The following is a 24766-nucleotide window of genomic DNA, read 5'->3' on the forward strand; positions in this document are numbered from 1 at the left end:
TCCTGTTCAGTTCTCTCTTCAATTGGACAAGGTTGTTGGAGTGGAGAGCCTTCTGCGCATGCCTGGAGGCAGCAGGAGCCAGTCTGTGCATTAGCTGTTTTTTTTTTTTTATGAGAGACCTGAACAGGAAGTGGGGGCGGGACTTTACTCGGCACAAGGAAGCAACCAAAAAGAATACCTTCTGACTGAGGAAACAGGTCAGAGAGAATGCTGGGACAAGGGTAAGTAATTCTGGGGGCTGTTTAGAGTAATTTTACTCATAGAAAAAAAAAGGTTTACTTATTCTTTAAATGCAAAGCCAGCAAGTAATTGCAAATATTAAAACATTACAAAAAATTCTATTTGTAAACTTTGAATATTCATGTGTACAGCATAGTAAAAGTTTATTTTCAGGTGAATTAGCCCTATACTACCTTGAGCCTACTCTATAGGTAATAATATAATTTTTTCTGATGTATGTAGCCTCCTATCTAGTGCTACCCATCCCTGTGTCTGTAGAAAACATAAAAGCAGAACAACCAGCAAGATTTTCCATGCTTTGCCCTGGCCTTCTCCCCATCCCAACCCCCTGTGTAGTAAGCATCCGTCTAAGGCTACTGGCCACTATTTCATAGGGAGTTGCTATGGGTTACTAGACCTTTTACGGCATTACTTCCTTAGTCTTGCCAAAACTGCCACTGCCGTAGGTAAATTGGGCAGAAGCTGCCTTATCAACTACCAAAGTCTTCCTGTTGTGTAGTGGGGTGCATGGATAGTTGGAAAAAACTAAAATTAGTCGTCGCAGTGACACCGCTTAATGTCATCAAGGACATTCCCCTGTATTGAGCTCCATTTCTGCAGCAAAACCGTGGTTTACATTCTTCTCCAAAAACACACCCTGCTATTTGCTTGAGAAAGATCACATGATGTCCAACACCTTTATTACCATGGTGAAATGATGAGCTTGCATAGACCAACCGAAATAGGCATCCATATAGATCAGCTAACCCATGAACAGATATTGAAGAATCAGACATAGCGACATATAAAACCTATTTAGGAGGCAACCAGTGCTCTACACAAGAAGGACTGCTAGGTGCAATAGGCAAATAAACATTAATATGATATCCCCAAAACACTGAAGCTTGAGTGTCATTTTCAGAAGCCATGGTTACCTGGCGCCTCTTATTCTGTGATTTGCCCCGGTCTCTCTTATACAGCGTTCATGCTAAATACTGTGACTGTCTCTGTAGTTCAAGCTCATCTTACAGATATAACGCAGGGATTCTTCACAGTAAAGGTCATTCCAGCGTCCAGACATGTTCTCCACACAATTCTCCTGATTGCCGCTATTATTTGGCTCGTTAGTGAACCAGTTGCTGCACAACCAATACAAAGTGTAAAAATCTATTATTTCTCTATATGAACAAACATATTTACAGTAATTCTATGTACATTCATTTGTTCTGTCTTTGCTGCCAAGGGAGTGTCTAAATAATCACTGTGATTCTCTCTAAGGGTGAAGACACATGGGGGTCCTTGTAGCAGCTACTTGTTGTGGCTACTAAAATAAATAATGCAGCTACTTTTTTAAGGCTACTAAATTCCAGAAAACCCCCTGCCATAGACAATACAGGTATGGGACACCATTATAAGCAAATAATATTTTTAAAAATTATTCCCTTTTTCTCTGTAATAATAAAACAGTACCTTGTATTCGATGGCATCTAAGATATAAATACCCCTTATTGGGGGCAGAACAGCCCTATTGGGTTTATTTAATGGTTAAATGATTCCCTTTTCTCTGTAATAATAAAACAGTACCTGTACTTGATCCCAACTAAGATATAATTACCCCTTATTGGGGGCAGAACAGCCCTATTGGGTTTATTTAATGGTTAAATGATTCCCTTTTCTCTGTAATAATAAAACAGTACCTGTACTTGATCCCAACTAAGATATAATTACCCCTTATTGGGGCAGAACAGCCCTATTGGGTTTATTTAATGGTTACTGATTCCCTTTTCTCTGTAATAATAAAACAGTACCTGTACTTGATCCCAACTAAGATATAATTACCCCTTATTGGGGCAAAACAGCCCTATTGGGTTTATTTAATGGTTACTGATTCCCTTTTCTCTGTAATAATAAAACAGTACCTGTACTTGATCCCAACTAAGATATAATTACCCCTTATTGGGGGCAGAACAGCCCTATTGGGTTTATTTAATGGTTAAATGATTCCCTTTTCTCTGAAATAATAAAACAGTACCTGTACTTGATCCCAACTAAGATATAATTACCCCTTATTGGGGGCAGAACAGCCCTATTGGGTTTATTTAATGGTTAAATGATTCCCTTTTCTCTGAAATAATAAAACAGTACCTGTACTTGATCCCAACTAAGATATAATTACCCCTTATTGGGGGCAGAACAGCCCTATTGGGTTTATTTAATGGTTAAATGATTCCCTTTTCTCTGTAATAATAAAACAGTACCTGTACTTGATCCCAACTAAGATATAATTACCCCTTATTGGGGGCAGAACAGCCCTATTGGGTTTATTTAATGGTTAAATGATTCCCTTTTCTCTGTAATAATAAAACAGTACCTGTACTTGATCCCAACTAAGATATAATTACCCCTTATTGGGGGCAGAACAATCCTATTGGGTTTAATTCATGTTTTATTGATTTTTTAGTAGGCTTAAGGTATGGAGATCCAAATTACGGAAAGACCCCTTATCCAGAATACCCTTGGTCCCGAGCATTCTGGATAACGGGTCCTGTACCTGTACTGAGTATTGCCTCTGCTAAAACACACGTAGAGACAATTATCAGTAAATAATCAGCATTGTCTTTTTTAGTAGCCTACTAGTAGCCCCGTGTGTCTTCACCCTTACTGATAATTGTCCCATTATTGTCTATGGCAGGGGATTTTCTGGAGTTTAGAAGCCGTGAAAAAGTAGCTGCTTCTAGTAGCTCAGTGTGTCTTCACCCTAAGGGCTCTGGCACACGGGTGACAAAAACTCACTGTCGCAGGCGACTAGTTGTCTCGCGAGGCTTTTTTGACTATTTGCCGAAATTGAGCCGCCGCGTGTGCCATCCCACCGGCGACTTACATGGCATTTGATGGCAACTCGGGGAGATTAGTCGCCCGCGAACAGGGAGATTTGTTGCGGGCGACTAATCTCCCCGTGTGCCAGAGCCCTAAAGGTGGCCATATACTGTAAGATCTGCTCATTTGGTGAAGTTGCCAAACAAGCGTATCTTTCCTCCCTGCCTATTTAAGGTGGCTGATATCAGAGTAATGCGATCATTGCTATTGGAGCGAGGACTACATCAATGAGAATTCACTCTCCCTCCCATCAGAATGTGTAACCTGAGCAACCAGCAGCCAGAGCTGCAGCACTGAAGCTACTGAGACCCAGCTAAAATGGCAGCTGCTATCTTAAACAAAAAAAAAAGCTTTCTGTAGAATAAATATAGTGTTCTAGGTGGCACTATTGTGGATAATCTAAATTCCTAAATTCCGATATTCTAAAATTCCAAAATGCCTTTCCTTCTCCTTATAGGCCACGCATGCTACTATTTTCTCCTATAAATTCCTAAAGAAAGGGTTCTTATGTAGGTATCTGTACAGATAACTGAGAAATCCACTCTGTCCTATGGCTGCTTAATAGATCTGTGACAGTCCCAACATTGCTATGAGAGTGCAGACCATATAAGCAGATCAATGCTCTTGTTTCACCTATAAAGGAGACACACAAAGGGAAGATCAAAGACACTACACCCCTACATTTACCCTATACATATACCTTGTACCCACCTAAAGGTCATTTGCGTACCATCCAACCACCTCCATTTGTTACTGGATTCTGGGTCTCTTTTCAGTCCAATCCAGTATCTTGTATTCTTCGAAAAAAGTTTATTCACAGATTCCTTGGACAAAGAGGAAAACATATTTTTTACATACGGTAACATTTTTACTTAAAGCCAAGTTAGTGCCAGTAGCAAACAGAGGAAGATGTGGAAAACTGAAGGGGGGGTAGGACTGAAGGGGTGGTCTTAAATGTTACATTGGAACTGGGGTCAGTAAGGGAGACAATAACTAGATGTTACTGGGCCCCACGGCAAATTAGTTTGGGTCCCTAAGGTTGATTCTACCAAGATATATTAAATTGCTCTATAATTAGGGCCCCCCTTGCAACCACAGGGTCTGTTCCTTTATAGTTACACCCCTAAAGGGAAACTTACTGCAGTAATTACTGTAATAGTTAGTAACCACACTGGGCACAGGTTAGTTTTCCACAGGAGACAAATTAGGTGCATCCACGTGGCACCTTTGCCCCCTCCTTAATAAATGACCTTTGATTGTAGCTGATTTACCACAGATCAACCACTACTTCAGTTATAAAGTACCCAAGCAATTCCTTTGGTTAAACCCCTTCAGAATATATACTTAAATTACTTTAGTCAGACTGTTAGTGCAACATGGAAATTACCAGATGTTTTATATCATTAGATATACTACTTTTTATTATTTATTATTTTATTAGATCCACTTTTTATTTAATTACATATAATGACTAAACGGCATTATATTTTATATTGGTTTTTGTGGTAAGTAACTTATTTATGTGCAATATTGTAAATACACACTTGCTCTTCAGACTTTTAGGGTAAGAACCCACGGAGAGAGTTAGTCACCCGCGATAGATCTCTGCTACTGTGGGCGACTAACCGCTCTGAAAAGGCTTTCCACTGGCAACAATAGAAGTCACTGGCGAAAAGCCTTCGCATCACTTCGTTAATCTGAAGTCGCAAAGTTTCCTCCTGCAGGGAACTCCGTGCGACTATGGAAAACAAAGTGATACAAAGGGATTTTTACCGGCGACTTCTGTTATTGCCAGTGGAAAGCCTTTTCGAAGCGGTTAGTCGCCCATGATAGCAGTGATTAGGGTTTGACTGGGGGGTGCTGGGCCAACCAGGGCTACCGCCCCAGAGGCCCTGCAGGTGCCCCCGCCAGCCACATCCCCCACACCCCCAAGGGGCCCCCACTGCACCCCCTAACCCCCGCAGGGGCCTCCCTAACCCACCGTAGAGGCCCCCGCCCGACGTCCTCCGCTGAGCGTGCGTAAGTTTAATGTGTCAGGGAAGGAACACCGTTGGTCGGGGGAACGCCGGCAAGGGTCGGGTCTGGGCCGGAGTCCACTGTGTTTTTCCCAGGTGTCGCGGCAGCCCAGTCCGACCTTGCGCAGGCAACTAACTCACTCCATGGGTTCTTACCCTTAAGTTGGTTATGGTATTATATTTTAAATTGCCACTTTATGATAGTATTTGGTTATTAATATATTTATGTGCAGTGCTGTACAGAGATACTGCAAGGTTAAGATTGGAAGCATGATATTTTATATACAGTATGTGTAATAGGTGCTAGTGGCATTTTTGCCAAATTACTTTATGCTTGCTTTTATGGTTGGCTGATAAGTAGTACCGGTATCGGACCCCTTATCCGGAAACCCATTATCCAGAAAGTTCTGAACTACGGAAAGGCCATCTTCCATAGACTCTATTTTAATCAAATAATTCACATTTTTAAAAATGATTTCCATTTTCTCTGTAGGAATAAAACAGTATCTTGTATTTGATCCCAACTAAGATATAATTACCCCTTATTGGGGGCAGAACAGCCCTATTGGGTTTATTTACTGGTTAAATGATTCCCTTTTCTCTGTAATAATAAAACAGTACCTGTACTTGATCCCAACTAAGATATAATTACCCCTTATTGGGGGCAGAACAGCCCTATTAGGTTTATTTAATGGTTAAATGATTCCCTTTTCTCTGTAATAATAAAACAGTACCTGTACTTGATCCCAACTAAGATATAATTACCCCTTATTGGGGCAGAACAGCCCTATTGGGTTTATTTAATAGTTAAATGATTCCCTTTTCTCTGTAATAATAAAACAGTACCTGTACTTGATCCCAACTAAGATATAATTACCCCTTATTGGGGCAGAACAGCCCTATTGGGTTTATTTCATGGTTAAATGATTCCCTTTTCTCTGTAATAATAAAACAGTACCTGTACTTGATCCCAACTAAGATATAATTACCCCTTATTGGGGGCAGAACAGCCCTATTGGGTTTATTTAATGGTTAAATGATTCCCTTTTCTCTGTAATAATAAAACAGTACCTTGTATTTGATCCCAACTAAGATATAATGTATCCTTATTAGAGCCAAAACAATCCTATTGGGTTTAATTACTGTTTAAATAATTTTATTAGCAGACTTAAGGTACAAGATCCAAATTACGGAAAGACCCCTTATCCGGAAAACCCCAGGTCCCAAGCATTCTGGATAACGGGTCCCATACCTGTATATGGATAATTTTTGCAAATGTTAAGCTTGGTAAATACTAAGCTTTTTTAAGTATTAACAATTGTTATTATGATTATTGTCATGTTGTATTGAGTGTTTTTTTTTGTCTGTGAAGAAGGCATTCAAGTATGGATTCATTACACTTTGTACATTGTACTCTGTGTATATAACAATAAACGTGAACATGAACTTATTGTGATATTATTAAACCACCTTAGAAAGTGGCTACAACCCTGAAACTCACGATGGCAATCCCTGAAAGAACTTGTGCCAGCATCTGACTGGCACACTGCTATAGCAGGCAATGGTGATTTTACCCAATTTGGCACCACCCCAAGCTAATCAAAATTGTAGGAGCCAAAGCACCCAAAATCACCTTCAGAATATATACTTAAATTACTTTAGTCAGACTGTTAGTGCAACATGGAAATTACCAGATGTTTTATATCATTAGATATACTACTTTTTATTATTTATTATTTTATTAGATCCACTTTTTATTTAATTACATATAATGACTAAACGGCATTATATTTTATATTGGTTTTTGTGGTAAGTAACTTATTTATGTGCAATATTGTAAATACACACTTGCTCTTCAGACTTTTAGGGTAAGAACCCACGGAGAGAGTTAGTCACCCGCGATAGATCTCTGCTACTGTGGGCGACTAACCGCTCTGAAAAGGCTTTCCACTGGCAACAATAGAAGTCACTGGCGAAAAGCCTTCGCATCACTTCGTTAATCTGAAGTCGCAAAGTTTCCTCCTGCAGGGAACTCCGTGCGACTATGGAAAACAAAGTGATACAAAGGGATTTTTACCGGCGACTTCTGTTATTGCCAGTGGAAAGCCTTTTCGAAGCGGTTAGTCGCCCATGATAGCAGTGATTAGGGTTTGACTGGGGGGTGCTGGGCCAACCAGGGCTACCGCCCCAGAGGCCCTGCAGGTGCCCCCGCCAGCCACATCCCCCACACCCCCAAGGGGCCCCCACTGCACCCCCTAACCCCCGCAGGGGCCTCCCTAACCCACCGTAGAGGCCCCCGCCCGACGTCCTCCGCTGAGCGTGCGTAAGTTTAATGTGTCAGGGAAGGAACACCGTTGGTCGGGGGAACGCCGGCAAGGGTCGGGTCTGGGCCGGAGTCCACTGTGTTTTTCCCAGGTGTCGCGGCAGCCCAGTCCGACCTTGCGCAGGCAACTAACTCACTCCATGGGTTCTTACCCTTAAGTTGGTTATGGTATTATATTTTAAATTGCCACTTTATGATAGTATTTGGTTATTAATATATTTATGTGCAGTGCTGTACAGAGATACTGCAAGGTTAAGATTGGAAGCATGATATTTTATATACAGTATGTGTAATAGGTGCTAGTGGCATTTTTGCCAAATTACTTTATGCTTGCTTTTATGGTTGGCTGATAAGTAGTACCGGTATCGGACCCCTTATCCGGAAACCCATTATCCAGAAAGTTCTGAACTACGGAAAGGCCATCTTCCATAGACTCTATTTTAATCAAATAATTCACATTTTTAAAAATGATTTCCATTTTCTCTGTAGGAATAAAACAGTATCTTGTATTTGATCCCAACTAAGATATAATTACCCCTTATTGGGGGCAGAACAGCCCTATTGGGTTTATTTACTGGTTAAATGATTCCCTTTTCTCTGTAATAATAAAACAGTACCTGTACTTGATCCCAACTAAGATATAATTACCCCTTATTGGGGGCAGAACAGCCCTATTAGGTTTATTTAATGGTTAAATGATTCCCTTTTCTCTGTAATAATAAAACAGTACCTGTACTTGATCCCAACTAAGATATAATTACCCCTTATTGGGGCAGAACAGCCCTATTGGGTTTATTTAATAGTTAAATGATTCCCTTTTCTCTGTAATAATAAAACAGTACCTGTACTTGATCCCAACTAAGATATAATTACCCCTTATTGGGGCAGAACAGCCCTATTGGGTTTATTTCATGGTTAAATGATTCCCTTTTCTCTGTAATAATAAAACAGTACCTGTACTTGATCCCAACTAAGATATAATTACCCCTTATTGGGGGCAGAACAGCCCTATTGGGTTTATTTAATGGTTAAATGATTCCCTTTTCTCTGTAATAATAAAACAGTACCTTGTATTTGATCCCAACTAAGATATAATGTATCCTTATTAGAGCCAAAACAATCCTATTGGGTTTAATTACTGTTTAAATAATTTTATTAGCAGACTTAAGGTACAAGATCCAAATTACGGAAAGACCCCTTATCCGGAAAACCCCAGGTCCCAAGCATTCTGGATAACGGGTCCCATACCTGTATATGGATAATTTTTGCAAATGTTAAGCTTGGTAAATACTAAGCTTTTTTAAGTATTAACAATTGTTATTATGATTATTGTCATGTTGTATTGAGTGTTTTTTTTTGTCTGTGAAGAAGGCATTCAAGTATGGATTCATTACACTTTGTACATTGTACTCTGTGTATATAACAATAAACGTGAACATGAACTTATTGTGATATTATTAAACCACCTTAGAAAGTGGCTACAACCCTGAAACTCACGATGGCAATCCCTGAAAGAACTTGTGCCAGCATCTGACTGGCACACTGCTATAGCAGGCAATGGTGATTTTACCCAATTTGGCACCACCCCAAGCTAATCAAAATTGTAGGAGCCAAAGCACCCAAAATCACCCCTTGTACCATTACCCCAAAGTTGGTTGCCTAGGATTCATACATAGATACAGGAGACAGTGGTGAGATCTTTCAACTATTTCCTATAGTTCCGGTGCTGGAGAAATGAATGTACAAACTAAGGAGCCCACAAAATGATACGGTTTAGAAATATGCTGCATAGAACGAGGCACGTTAAATGGTGATGGATTGAATTTCCTTGTAGTGCTGCTTACCATTTCTTTTTCATCCTTCAGGATCAGAAGCAGACCCTTTAACCCAATGCAGGCATTTAGAGCTTTTTCCCATGTGGCAGTCTGTGTTGATAAATAATAGCAGGAGGCACCAATCTGAATCCAGTCACTTGGGCATGTATCACAGACCCCTGAGAAGCAAAAAGTGATATTTGGAAAGAGAAATAAACATAAAGAAAGGGAAAAATGAGAGAAGGAAGAGGGGAAAAAAAGGCAACGGTGGCCTAAGAAAATCTAGAGGGGTGTATGAGAACACACTAGCCTGGAATAATTGTGCAAAAAAACCCAATTTAGATAAACCCAAGGGGGAATGGACTGAGTTAATACAGTGTCTCATGAGTCTCTCATGTTTTTAATAACGCAATAAAAAGTGGTAATGTATAACAGGACTAATTTAGTCATCCATGGTAACCAATCAGAATTTAGTTTTGTTCATAATGCCATTATTTAGAAATGAACGCAAAACTATAATTGGTTGCACTGTTGCAATTAAGCCCCTATGTTATGGCACAAACTTTACTGTCTGAGGATGTTGGACAGGGTTGTTCCATAGGCCCTGTGGAATTTGGGGCTATTTTGACCAGGTTATGTATACCAGCCCCATACTTCCAGCCAAAGTGGGGCTGAATTGAGAAATGCATGTGAAATCAGTCTTGTTTGGATGAACAACATCAACATTACAGAAAGTACCTTCTTTTCCTTCAAGTTAAAGCAATGATCATTCTATCTCATTCAGAGAACTATAAGGAGGTTCTAGGTCAAGCCTTGCTTAGGATCCAAAGCAATATTCCCAGTTATAACAAAAACAGGGTACAGGTATGGGATCCGTTATCCGGAAACCCATTATCTAAACAGTTCAGAATTATGGGAAGGCCTTTTTCTCTGTAATAATAAAACAGTACCTTCTACTTGATCCCAACTAAGATATAATTACCCCTTATTGGGGGCAGAACAGCCCTATTGGGTTTATTTAATGGTTAAATGATTCCCTTTTCTCTGTAATAATAAAACAGTACCTGTACTTGATCCCAACTAAGATATAATTACCCCTTATTGGGGCAGAACAGCCCTATTGGGTTTATTTAATGGTTAAATGATTCCCTTTTCTCTGTAATAATAAAACAGTACCTGTACTTGATCCCAACTAAGATATAATTAATCCTTATTGAAAGCAAAACAGTCCTATTGGGTTCATTCACATTTAAATAATCATTTATTAGACTTAAGGTATGGAGATCCAAATTACAGAAAGATCCCTTATCCGGAAACCCCCAGGTCCCGATTATTCTGGATAATGGGTCCCATACCTGTATTTTGCAAGTTATGAAACAGAATTAAAAGCTGCTCAGTAGGGGAAGCTGAAAGATAGACATACACTGGCTGCCAGCCCAGCATAGTATAAATTGTTAGCCCCAAATGCAGCACTGTCTCCCTATAATCCTGAAAATGGCTACAGGCTTGGGATGTTATTTAGGGTGATAGTATTCCTCCTGATTCATGACATAGAACTTCTTTAATAAATACTCCAGCAGAGCCCATTAAAAGCTATGAGGGCAGATAAATGAAGGTTTGAATGACTTTATCTACCAGAAACCTAGTCTGGTACTGAGTAGTTGAGCCGGGTTACCTGGCATTAGTGTATAGGTTTGGTTCTTTAAATGTAGTGGGTTAGGTTTGGGACCCCTTGGATCAGGCTGAATACCAAAACCAATCTAGCTTGGTTATGCTAGTAATTAGATTAAGGGTTTCAGAGCAGAAGAACAGTATTCCAATTATCTGAAAATAATTACATTTGAGTACATATCCCTGAACCCCTGAAAAATTGCCAGTCCCTCTTATTGGTCTTTGCTTTGACTAAAGAGATTGCAGAAGTGAACATTCATTTCTCTCACTGCCAGACTATATTGGATCCCATCATGTGAAGAAAGAAGAACTAGGTAAGGAGTTCACAAAGCCCCTAAATATGTCAAAAGTATAATATACAGAGCCTTATTTAACAAGTACAGAGCAGACTACACTTTGGGATCAGCCCCTTAGACACTACTAGTATGTGCACCATTCAGACACACAAGCAAGGGAACAGGTAGAGGAGAGCCTTCTGCCCCATCTTGCACACTTACACTGAAAATGCACCAAGTGCCCCATGGAGGGGTCATACTGTTGCAGTATTGTTTGTGGAATCTAACCTTACAGAACTAAATATTACTTTGGTAGAAGAAAGTCCTATGTTGTAAAAGAGACGTAACAGTTTGACTGGTTCACCACTAACAATCTCATGAGAAGTCCTTGGATAATGTTTAAAGCCTATTGACCTCTCTTCTTTCCCATTCCAAAGTGCCCATAGCAGAGGCAGAAGGACATGCCCAGCTTTCATGACAAACAATGCAATGAAGTAGGGGGAAATCCCAACTCTTTTTTGCCATAGAGTCATAGAGAGAGGCCTATGCTATGCCTATGCCTATGCTGACACCAGCATATCCAACTTTCTTTTCTGTACAATAACCACTCACTCCAGTCTTTTACTTCTGTATAGAATCAATTTCCTGCAATAAAATGCTCTATCCCTACTCCTATATCATATGGACTATTGCAACATCCAACCACTCCCATGATCCCTACCATCAATCCTGTAGGCAGCAGCTAGACTTATTTATTAACCATTCCTTGCCAGTAACTCTCTCCATTACTGTCTCTACATTGGCCCCCAGTATATTCAGTATAAAATTCAAAATATTGTTCCTCTATCCTTTTTTTACCTGTACTTTTGATCTACATAAATTATCTTCAGTTTTCCACATCCCTGATAGCATTTTCACATCTCCCACATCTTCTGCGGACACTGTGTCTTCTATCTCTTAAACTCTCATATGTAATAAAAGGCCCAGAAGCAGTAACCTATAGCAACCAATAAGCAGGAAGCATATACCGGTCATCTGTTTAAATGCAAACATCTTTGGTTCATTGATTGCTATGGGTTACTGCTCCTGGGTAATTTAGCGCCTTTTATTACATATGGGGGATAGGAGTTTATTTCCTTTGCCTCTAAACCATATACGTTATTGCTACATACTGTATTTCCCTGGCATATCATTATATATCATAGTATCTAAAAGGCTTCCTAGTCCCCTAAAATCAGAATAACTAAATTCTGTCAATATGTCATTGCAAATAGTGGGGGGAGAGGGTTACAGTTGTACTTGAAGTATAAAATGGATAATAAACCAGCAGTCTTCAAGCATGGCACCTTTATTTGGGGCAACCAATTCCCCATTTGAGGGAAGAAAATCCTTTCATCGCACTTGTTGTATGGAATGGGGTTTGTGGTCTGGGGGTCATAGAACCTGTTTATTAGATGAGCACAGGGAAGATAAAAGGCTAAGTTAAGCCCTGTAAAGAAAAATAACTGAAGGCTGCCCGTTGGCAAACTCACCCAGTTCTTCTTGCATATTCTTCATTTCTTGCTTTATTTTATTTTGTTCCATTTCAAGAGTTTTTTGAAATTCTGTATGGACAAATATATAACCAAAAGGATATTATATTAATAGTCAGTTATTAGTAGATACAGTTTTTTACAGAGGTAAACCACTATGGGCAGAACAGCAGCTCAGTGGGTAGCATTACAATTCATTGGGACTGTACAACTGTAGATATATGGCCATGGGCGTCCACAGAAGGGGGCAAGAGGGGGCACTTGCCCCCCCCTGGAAAAGTAGCAAAAAAAACAAAAACCTTACTCCGTTTCTGCACTTTCCCCTCAAGCCCGTTTTTGCTGTGCTCCGATTGGATCTTTCTTCTTGTGGATTCACCAATCAGAGCACAGCTTCCTTGACAGACAGTAAAATTGACCAATCAGAGCACAGATGCACACAGGGATCGGGAGATTTTGCAAACTGGAAACAGAAATAAAGACTGAAAAGAAGAATCTGCAGCTGTAACTTTACCTGAGAACCAACTCTCAACTTTTGCTGCAGTTTTCATCCCACAGGTACTATACAGTTCTAAAGAATCACTAGCTGACATTAAATTGTTTAATTTATAATCTATCCCCTACCCTAACACATGGAGGGTAAGTTAACTCTTTCCCTCTGAAAAAGCTCATTGTGAGTTTATATATGTGTTGTTGTTTTTTGCACTTACTATTTTTTTTTTTTTTTGTCATTGTTTTGTTCATTTATAGTAAGTTACAGTGGGGCCAATGTTGTGTATCAGTGCCAGTGTTATAGTGCCAGGGCCTGAATATCTGCCATCTGTACCCACTGCTCCTCATGGCATATAATGTGCTGGGTTTGTAAATACGGACTGCATCTCACTGTATATAATGGGGAGTCAGTACCCACTGCCTTTCTTGCTATAAAACTAACATAAACACATCTAAAGGGGTGGTTCACTTTTAAGTTAACCTTTAGTATGTTATAAAATGGCCTATTCCTAGCAACTTTGCAATTGGTCTTCCTAATTAATTTTTTTGAATAATTTGCCTTTCTCTTCTGCCTCTATACAGATTTCAAATGGGGGCCAAAAAATATTGCTCTGCGAGGCTACAATTTTATTATTATTATAATTTTGTATTACTTATTTTTCCAAGTAGGCCCCTTAACTATTCATATTCCCATCTCTTGTTTAAATCACTACCTGGTTGCTAGGGTAAATAAGACCCTAGCAACCAGATAGCTGCTGAAATACCAAATGGAGAGCTGCTGAACAAAAAGCTAAATAACTGAAAAACCATTAAAAATAAAAGTGAATTCGAATGCGAACTACCCCTTTAAGCTAACTGATCCCAATCACAAATGTTTGCAGACCCCCTAACAGAAGTGCGCGTATGAATACTTTTACTACTAATACTAAACATTTTAGGGTAAAAAAAAAAAGCACCCCCACCCGCACTTTTGTACAGTATCCCTGGGAGTCAGTGGGAACAGCAAGAGGTAGTTGGGAGGTTAACTTTTTACGTCAGCAGTGAATCCACTAAGTGTCACATTAGCTGTAGGTCAGTCTGTGTATGGGCCATATTTAGCCTCCCCTAGTATCATCCTGCAAAAAAAAAAAATATATATATATATTTATCTGTTGCAGGATGATGCTAGCTTACTTGCCCCCCCTTGGAAAATTTTCTGCGGACGCCCATGTATATGGCATTGCCTTTCACACAACTCCCTGTGCCTCCAAGAGCCTATAGCAAATGGCAAAGGGATATGCCCAGCTTTTATGATGAACAAGAAAATGAAGTGTCAGACAAGCTGTATGGTTTCCTCATTTCCTCTAGGAACAAACTCATGGAGCATAAGTTTCTCTTGAACACCTATGTAGGGAGGCTGTGAATCCCTGTCCCACCCTCTGTGTTGTTTCTGTGCAGGGAGAGGGAGAAGTCCCCACCATTGGTGGAACTAGTGTGCCAGGGCCCTTCTCAAAAAAATCTTTGGAGGGGCCCGGTGCACAGTGATCCATACCTGTATCTTCTTCAGAGAAGTTCCCAGGGAGGGTTATTATACAGCTCAGGCTGTCCTGACCTGGGTGGGGGCATGTCAACTTATAGGGGCTGATTTACTAAGACAAGAATTCCAACCGAATTGGAAAAATTCCGATTGGAAAACGAACATTTTGCGACTTTTTCGTATTTTTTGCGATTTTTTTCGGCGCCTTTACGACTTTTCGGAAAATATCGCTATTTTCGTAGCCATTACGACTTGCGCGAAAAAACGCGAGTTTTTCGTAGCCATTACGATTCGCTCGTATCTTATCGCGACTTTTTCGTATTGAGCGCTCGTAAGCGGCGGGCGAAACTTTCAGACTTAACATGATTTTGGAAGCCTCCCATAGGACTCAATGGCACCCTGCAGCTCCAACCTGGCCCAAGGAAAGTCTCCCATAGGGCTCAATGGCACTCTGCAGCTCCAACCCGGCCCAAGGAAAGTCTCCCATAGGGCTCAATGGCACTCTGCAGCTCCAACCCGGCCCAAGGAAAGTCTCCCATAGGGCTCAATGGCACTCTGCAGCTCCAACCCGGCCCAAGGAAAGTCTCCCATAGGGCTCAATGGCACTCTGCAGCTCCAACCCGGCCAAAGGAAAGTCTCCCATAGGGCTCAATGGCACTCTGCAGCTCCAACCCGGCCCAAGGAAAGTCTCCCATAGGGCTCAATGGCACTCTGCAGCTCCAACCCGGCCCAAGGAAAGTCTCCCATAGGGCTCAATGGCACTCTGCAGCTCCAACCCGGCCCAAGGAAAGTCTCCCATAGGGCTCAATGGCACTCTGCAGCTCCAACCTGGCCCAAGGAAAGTCTCCCATAGGGCTCAATGGCACTCTGCAGCTCCAACCCGGCCCAAGGGAAGTCTCCCATAGGGCTCAATGGCACTCTGCAGCTCCAACCCGGCCCAAGGAAAGTCTCCCATAGGGCTCAATGGCACTCTGCAGCTCCAACCTGGCCCAAGGAAAGTCTCCCATAGGGCTCAATGGCACTCTGCAGCTCCAACCCGGCCCAAGGAAAGTCTCCCATGGGGCTCAATGGCACCCTGCAGCTCCAACCCGGCCCAAGGAAAGTCTCCCATGGGGCTCAATGGCACAATGCAGCTCCAACCCGGCCCAAGGAAGGTCTCCCATAGGGCTCAATGGCACTCTGCAGCTCCAACCCGGCCCAAGGAAAGTCTCCCATAGGGCTCAATGGCACTCTGCAGCTCCAACCCGGCCCAAGGAAAGTCTCCCATAGGGCTCAATGGCACTCTGCAGCTCCAACCCGGCCCAAGGAAAGTCTCCCATAGGGCTCAATGGCACTCTGCAGCTCCAACCTGGCCCAAGGAAAGTCTCCCATAGGGCTCAATGGCACCCTGCAGCTCCAACCTGGCCCAAGAAAAGTCACCATACTGAAGCTTGAATGAATCCGAATGTTTCGTACTCGGCGCGAAAGCTGCGAACTTTTCGCGCAAGTTTTAACGCTACGAAAAAATCGCAACATTTTGCACAACTTTCGGAATGGCTACGAAAAAGGCCCGACTTTTCGCGCAAGTTTTAACGCTACGAAAAAATCGCCAGATTTTGCGCAACATTCGGAATGGCAACGAAAAAGTCGCGACAATTTTCCGAAAAAATCGCAAAATACCGATCATTACGAAAAAAACGCAATCGGACGCATTCGGCCCATTCGTGGGTAAGTAAATGTGCCCCATAGTGTACCTGATCTCCCATATAGCAGACATACAGGGCTCCTGTAGCACCAAAATGTGGAGATCAGTGCAGAGTTTCCTTCAGTAGCAGAAAAGGGTTACACATACTTAACTCATAATTGCCTACAGCTTATGTGCTCTTATTGGAAAATCCCAACTATTTTTTGACTGAGATTAAAGGAACAGTAACACCAAAAAATGAAAGTGTATAAAAGTAATTACAATATAATGTACTGTTGCCCTGCATTGCTACAACTGGTGTGTTTGCCTCAGAAAGATTACTATAGTTTATATAAGTAAGCTGCTGTGTAGCCATGGAGGCAGCCATTCAAAGGAGAAAAGGCACAGGTTACTTAGCAGATAACAGATAAACCTCCATTATATGGGGCTTATCTACTAGTTATCTGCTATGTAACCTGTGCCTTTTCTCCTTTTTTCCAGCTTGAATGGCTGCCCCCATGGCTACACAGCAGCTTATTTATATAAACTATAGTAGTCTTTCTGAGGCAAACACACCAGTTGTAGCAATGCAGGGCAACAGTACATTATATTGTAATTACTTTTATACACTTTCATTTTTTGGTGTTACTGTTCCTTTAAGACAGAGAGCTTGCCTGGTTAATAATATCAGTTGACACCAGCACATAAAACTTTCTGATCTGCCCCGTAACCTGTAACACCAATCTTTTACTTCTGTAGAACATCTCTACAATACATTTATTGCAACAACAAAAAAAGCTCTATTCCTACTCCTATTACTATGGCCTTGAATATTGCAACAATCATTCACTTTCATAATTTCTTCCATTTGCCCTAGAGGCAGCAGTAAGATTTATTTCAGCTAATAACCATTTGCTGTCTCTGCATGGGCCCCAGACTCTTCAAAAACAAATGTAACATTTTGCTCCTCACTAAATTTGTTTTATCTTGTGCTCTACGTGAATTCCCCTCAGTGCTCCCACATAGCATTTTTACAATCCTGTCTGTAAGATCTCTCCATAAAATGCTCACTTGCTGTTGAGAACTGTATTCTCCATCTAAAAATGATGCATAGAAGTCCTTTGTCTTCAAACCATCTCAGGTATTGCCACATATTACTGGGAATACTCACCCAGTTTTCCTTGTAGATACTTTATTTCTGTCTTCATTTCATTTTGTGTAAGAGTTTTTTGAGCATCTTCAAGAATGGAAATAAAACAAAAAGCATACCATATGATTAGTAAGTCAGTCATTAGTAGGTAAACTCAAGGGCAAGGCCGCTTGAAGGTACAATTTGAAGGCAAAATGTCTTTGGTGGGCCCCCACTGCCCCACGAAAATTGATAACAAGAACCTCAAGCCCATGAAGTTCAATACAGTAAGGCAGGCAGAGAAGAAATAGTCTGCACTCACTGAAGTAAACATGATACCCAAGTGTGTCAGACTAACAGCCCTGGGAGCAAAAAAATGACAAAATGGTGATGCCACAAGAAAAAAGGCAAATAAATAGAAATCATACTGTAGAGCTCCACCAGCTGGTTATTATGAGGGGTCTGCCATCCCAGATGAAAGATGTGCTAGTGCGCCCCCTTATGCCTATTTATTAAATGGGCCCTGGCTCCCTCTATAAAGGTTTTTCCTGTCAACATTTAAAGGCAAATGTTCAGCATGAGCCAAATAACTAAAGTTTTTAAACATAATGTGATTGACATATAAAGTGGTATTACCTAGGTTTTTCAGGTTGCGTAGTTCATCAGAAATTGAAGAATCTGAAATTGGAAAGAGAAAACATGAAAAGGGTTCTGAGTTGCTGAAAGATTCTGACCAAACATCATCACTCCCCGACCCCAAAGAATAGTGATCTCTCTATAACAATCTGACATAAAAAACAGTAGCCATAACACACTGATACAATCACTCCCAAGGGGGTAGGGGATACAATAGACAGTTGTGGAACCCAATTACATGAAATCGATTCTGTGTAGGGATGCACTGATTAGGTTCGCTATTTGGCCAAGATTCAACCTTCAATCCACGCTCTGCAAACCGAATCCGACTCCTTAAAATCACGTGATTTTTTGTCACATAAACACAGAGCGGCGCTCATTATCCCTTCCGTGTCCTCATTTACATTTGCAAATTAGGATTCGCCCAAATCTTTGACAAAGGATTCGGGGGTTCGGCCGAATCCAAAAAGTGGATTCGGTGCATGCCTAATTCTGTTCATATTGAAACTCCAGTGTGCCAGTTTCCTGGGGCTGAATGAACTACCCTACAATTAGCTTATTAGTTCGGGACATGAAACAAGCAGACAATGAAGTCCATAAAGGGTGGGTGCAAAGTACAAAAAGCAATCACAACCCGCCATGTTCCTTGCACTTCATACCCTCCCTAGCACATAACATTGTCCTTGTGTCTGCTGTCCCCTATCCATTCAAGTTAGCTTGCTCCAAAATACGAACTTTATATTCAACTCTACTTAGTCTCCACTCCCCCGTGGGTCTGTTTTTCACTGTGGCCATTTTACATAGTTACATAGGGTTGAAAAAAGACCAGAGCCTATCAAGTTCAACTCTTCCAAGTAAACCCAGCACACACAACCTATACTTACCAATCTATACACTCACATACATAAACTATAAATACAACCACTAGTACTAACTGTAGATATTAGTATCACAATAGCCTTGGATATTCTGATTGTTCAAGAACTCACCCAGGCCCCTCTTATAGGCACTAACAGAATCTGCCATTACCCCATCTCTAGGAAGGGCATTCCCCAACCTCACTGCCCTCACCGTGAGGAACCCCCTACGCTGCTTCAAATTTTATCTCCGTTCCTCTAATCTATAGGGGGGGCCTCTGGTGCGTTGATTGTTTTTATGGGAAAAAAGAACATCCCCCAACTGCCTATAATCCCCTCTAATGTACTTGTACAGAGTAATCATGTCCACTTGCAAGCGCCTCTTTTCCAGAGAAAACAACCCCAACCCTGACAGTCTAACCTCATAGTTTAACTCTTCCATCCCCTTTACCAATTTAGTTGCAGTCTCTGCACTCTCTCCAGCTCATTAATATCCTTCTTAAGGACTGGAGCCCAAAACTGCGCTGCATACTCAAGGTGAGGCCTTACCAGGGACCTATAAAGGGGCAAAATTATGTTCTCATCCCTTGCGTATTGTCTTTATACTTACATTGTATAAACAGCAGCCCAGTCAGGATCGCCAAGACCAAAAACAGGAAGAACAGTATAATCAGGAGTAAAAGTACCAGCCACCATCGTGACTTCAGCCTGGCACAGACTGCTGCACCTGTGAGAGATACACGGGGCTGTACATTCTGCATGGCAATAGGAATATACAGAAAATTATACTTCTAGGACAATTTTCCATCAGTTACCTATACTTGTCCTTGCTGACTGTGGTGATGAATCCCCAGCTAAAATGAAAAGATCAGAAAAATCAATTATAATACATGCAACTTGGTCAGAATCCCAAACCGAATCCTGGTTGTGGTGTAACCTGCACATGCATGTTGCATGTTAACAAGTTCCATTGATCCACCATTTTGTGATGGGCTGGGTGCTCCCTCAAAGATCAGCTGACAGGAAATAATGCAGCTCTAACTGTAACAGGAAGTAGTGTGGGAGCAAAAGGCAGAACTCTGTCCATTCATTGGCTGATGGGGCCTAGCATGTATGTGTGCCTTGGCTTGTTTGTGTGCACTGTGAATCCTATGATCCCAGGGGGTGGCCTTTAGTAGTTCAAATGGCAATTTTCTATTTAGGATTACCCAACGGCACATACAGGTATAGGACCCTTTATCCAGAATGCTCGGGACCTGGGGTTTTCTGGATAAGGGGTCTTGCCGTAATTCGAATCTCCTACCTTAAGTCTGATAATAAAATTATTTAAACAGTAATTAAACCCAATAGGATTGTTTTGGCTTCAATAAGGATTCATTATATCTTAGTTGGGATCAAGTACAGGTACTGTTTTATTATTACAGAGAAAAGGGAATCATTTAACCATTAAATAAACCCAATAGGGCTGTTCTGCCCCCAATAAGGGGTAATTATATCTTAGTTGGGATCAAGTACAGGTACTGTTTTATTATTACAGAGAAAAGGGAACATTTAAACATGAAATAAACCCAATAGGGCTGTTCTGCCCCCAATAAGGGGTAATTATATCTTAGTTGGGATCAAGTACAGGTACTGTTTTATTATTACAGAGAAAAGGGAATAATTTAACCATGAAATAAACCCAATAGGGCTGTTCTGCCCCCAATAAGGGGTAATTATATCTTAGTTGGGATCAAGTACAGGTACTGTTTTATTATTACAGAGAAAAGGGAATCATTTAACCATGAAATAAACCCAATAGGGCTGTTCTGCCCCCAATAAGGGGTAATTATATCTTAGTTGGGATCAAGTACAGGTACTGTTTTATTATTACAGAGAAAAGGGAATCATTTAACCATTAAATAAACCCAATAGGACTGTTCTGCCCCAATAAGGGGTAATTATATCTTAGTTGGGATCAAGTACAGGTACTGTTTTATTATTACAGAGAAAAGGGAATCATTTAACCATTAAATAAACCCAATAGGGCTGTTCTGCCCCAATAAGGGGTAATTATATCTTAGTTGGGATCAAGTACAAGGTACTGTTTTATTAAAAAGGAAACCATTTTTAAAAATGTAAATTATGTGACTAAAATGGAGTCTATGGGAGATGGCCTTTCTGTAATTCGAAGCTTTCTGGATAACGGGTTTCCAGATAAGAGGTCCGATACCTGTACTACTAAAAAAGTATATTTTTATGAAAATGGTTTATTTAGATGAAGCAGGGTTTTACATATGAGCTTTATTATGAGACCTACATCGTTCGGGGGTATAGTTTTCCGTTAAAGGTATTGCATCCAACCATGTTCCCTGTGCTGCATTGTGAGCAAATACAAATACTGCGGACCCCTCCAGCTACCGCCAACCTGAATGTGGTTCTAATAGCAGTATTTCCACAGTGGGTTACTTCAATAGGAACAGCAGACTTCCGCAAAAAAAAAATCACACACTAAAAGGCATTTTAACACACAGAAATGATGCAATACCCACGCTGTCAATTTTTATACGCAATTTGCATACAACTGAACAAATGCAGCATTATGGGTAAAAAAAAACATGGTGATTTGTACCCAAAAATTGCACTTAGTAAATGACTGCACCCACAAACAGAGCTGACTTGCACCTACTGAAAACTATTGTCACTTTGACTGATTTACCAATGAAGTCACAAATCAGCTTGTTTCATTTCGCAGTCATTGAACCACTGCCGGGTTGCTAGGGCAAGTCAGACCTAGCAGCCAGATCAAAATTGGAACATGAATGTAAAATGAAATTAGGGCAAATTGTATACTCATTATCCACAGTAGATCAGTCCCTGCAACAAAATATCAGGTACCACAGAGCTCTCCATTGCCCAAAATGAAGACTAAATTTAAGAAGATATGGTAGCAGATCTACTAGTTATATACATGAATGTATTACCCTTTGCTTTCTGATCTTTCTTGCCTTTTTTGGCTCGATTAGGCACAGGTGGCGGAACGTCATTTTCCATATTTTCATAATCATCAGCATCACCATCAAATGTCACAGTAGGCACTAAAAAGAGAGATTGCCAATAGATTTGGAAGAAGTGATATGAGAAATATATATAAATATATATATAGACAAAGCAAGTGTGGAGAATAATGGCTGTGTTCACTGAGGCTGAAAAGTCCAGTACATGTATTGGGTTTGATAAGTCATTGCCTGTGGAAAAGCAGAAATGGCATTTTCACTTCTGTTATTTAGTGATTTCCCACAATAAATTACCTTCAGCTGCCGTGTCTCTCTTTCCTCGTTTAGGCACTGGGACAATGTCAGTTTCCATATTTTCATAGTCATCAGCATCAAAATCAAATGCTACCATACGCACTAAAGAAGGAGAAAGAAAAAAGTCACAGTGCTGCCACCACCATCACAATTCTGCATGTTAATCATGCCCCCAATCCAATTAACTTCTCTAGATACTACAGACTTAAGGGTGAAGATACACTGGGCTACTAGCAGCCCAGATATTTTTTCACGGCTACTAAATGCTAGAAAATCCCCTGCCATAGACAATACTGAGAATTGCCTCTGCTAAAACACACATAGAGACAGTTATTAGCAAATGATCAGCATTGTCTGTTTCTGTAGCCATGACAAGTAGCTGCTACTAAGTAGCTCCATGTGTCTTTGCCCTAAGGGCTCTGGTACACGGGGAGATTAGTCGCCTGCGACAAATCTCCCTTGTCACGGGCGACTAATCTCCCCGAAATGACATGGCATACGGGCCGGCACGATCGCCAAAGTTGCCTCTCGAGGCAACTTCGTCAATTTCCGCAAATCGCGCCGCCGCATATGCCATCCCACCGGCGATTTACATCTCAGGGCAACCTTTTGCATTCTCACCTCTTTTGCTAACATATAAACAGTATTTCCTGGGACAATTTGCCAATGGACCTTTGTGTCATAAAGGACTAGCTCCAAAAAATCCTTCATGTTGGACTGCCCCCACCATACATTATATGCCGAAAGAGCATTATCCATAACACTGTTGTGTTTCAAGTATATCATTTCATCGTCTAACTTGCATTAGATTGTAGTAGATTGTTGGAGTCGGACAGTTTTATCTAACTAGGACACAAATGTGCTGCAACCACTGGTCGGTGACAACTATGCATTTCACAGTTTTACACACCGAAGAGTATGAAACAAGCTCTGTGAAAAGTTGTGTTTCCTTCCTGTCTGCAAGCGTCAGATGGCTTACAATAATCATGGCGTCACACTTGGTTGGTTGCAGATGAACAGTGGACCTTGTGATCACAAAACCAAAGATTTCTCCCTCCCGTGACTTTATCCTTGATGGAACCCTCTCTTACAGCTGTTACTCTTCAAATCCCTTATAATGTATATATAATGTCCTGCCATTTACAAAACATCTTTCTTCAACATTAACCCCCTACACTATCTTTTACACCCCTGATTACCATGGCAACCCTTCCTTCCTCTCACATGTCATTCAGCCAAAAGACCTTCAACACGTGGTCACAGCACGTATGTTTTTTCAGTACAGTGGAGAAAGCAATTACCCTGATAAAGCCCCTCTTACCAGCACCACAGGTCATATTAAAAAACATTACCATCTCCTACATGCATTATGGTTGCTAAAGTCATTCTGGGGTGTTTGTTTTACAAACTTTTCTCAAGTTTGCCTTTAATAGTAAGTCCACCTTGGCACCTTATCTACAGAAATTATTCAAGGAATAAGTAGGCCTAATGTTGCTCTGCCTAGAATAGTTCTTTCTACTAAATAAAAGTGAGTAGGAACCTACCTGCAAGATGAGTACAGGGGGAGCTTTGGGTAAACCCATTAGTACAGGTAGGAATCCCTTGAGGTGGACAAAGAGCATTAAGTTAATTTACTGACCTAACAGCTTATCTACCAACATTGCACAACTGCAGTTGCCAATAGCAGCCAATCCACACTTAGTTTTGAATAGTCTACTACAGGGATCCCCATCCTTTTTTACTTGTGAGCCAGAACAAATGTAAAATGACTTGGGGAGCAACACAAGCACCATAAAAGTTCATGAAGGTGCCAAATAAGGGCTGTGATTGGCTATTAGGGGCCTCTATGCACACTATCAGCTTACAGGGGCTTTATTTGGTAGGAAATCTTGTTTTTATTGAACCAAATTCCCCAAGTCAGGAATTCAAAAATAACTCCCTAGTTTGGGGGCACTGAGAGCAACATCCAAGGGGTTGGGGAGCAACATGTTGCCCCCGAGTCACTGGTTGGGGATCACTGGTCTACTAGAATATGAAAGCAAAAACCTGATTGGTTGGCACTTGTGCACCTATTTTAGTAAATTGAGGTAGAGCAGGGGTGGCATGCAGATGGGGAAAGGGTGTAATGGGAATGTATGAGGTGGAAAAGGTTCCCCCAGTATGAGAATGTTTTCAGGCCAAGGTACAGAGAGAGAGAGAGAGAAAAGATAAGCCATTATTCCAATAGTAGGAAACTATATTCTCATGTCCTGCTATGACTGGTGATAACAGGACTGGTAACTGCGCAATAACACTACAAAGTCAATATCCTGGGAGAACTTGGGAGAAGTGAAATGGCTTTATAATGTCAACAACTGTTTTTTGGCAACAAGCAACAGAGGGCAACTTTTGGTAAGTTTGGGCAAATGATATGATTATCAATCACTGATCCAAAAAGATTCCACTTATTATTATTATCAG

General features: G+C 41.0%; 1 protein-coding gene across 1 annotated transcript; it reads right to left on the reverse strand.

Annotated features, from left to right (window-relative positions):
- Positions 1 to 298: 298 nt before the first annotated feature.
- On the reverse strand, positions 299 to 22414 carry LOC100489908 (C-type lectin domain family 17, member A). Its single transcript, XM_031899348.1, has 10 exons — positions 22307 to 22414; positions 21980 to 22093; positions 19832 to 19870; positions 19627 to 19743; positions 18160 to 18201; positions 17566 to 17631; positions 12727 to 12798; positions 9279 to 9427; positions 3808 to 3920; positions 299 to 1358 (listed from the first exon to the last, which is right to left on the reverse strand). Exons 1-10 carry the CDS (start codon positions 22401 to 22403, stop codon positions 1208 to 1210), a joined length of 960 nt encoding a protein of 319 aa, XP_031755208.1. The 5' UTR covers positions 22404 to 22414; the 3' UTR covers positions 299 to 1207.
- Positions 22415 to 24766: the final 2352 nt, after the last annotated feature.

This window comes from Xenopus tropicalis, chromosome 3, assembly GCF_000004195.4.
Source record: "Xenopus tropicalis strain Nigerian chromosome 3, UCB_Xtro_10.0, whole genome shotgun sequence".
Lineage (NCBI taxonomy): Eukaryota > Metazoa > Chordata > Amphibia > Anura > Pipidae > Xenopus > Xenopus tropicalis.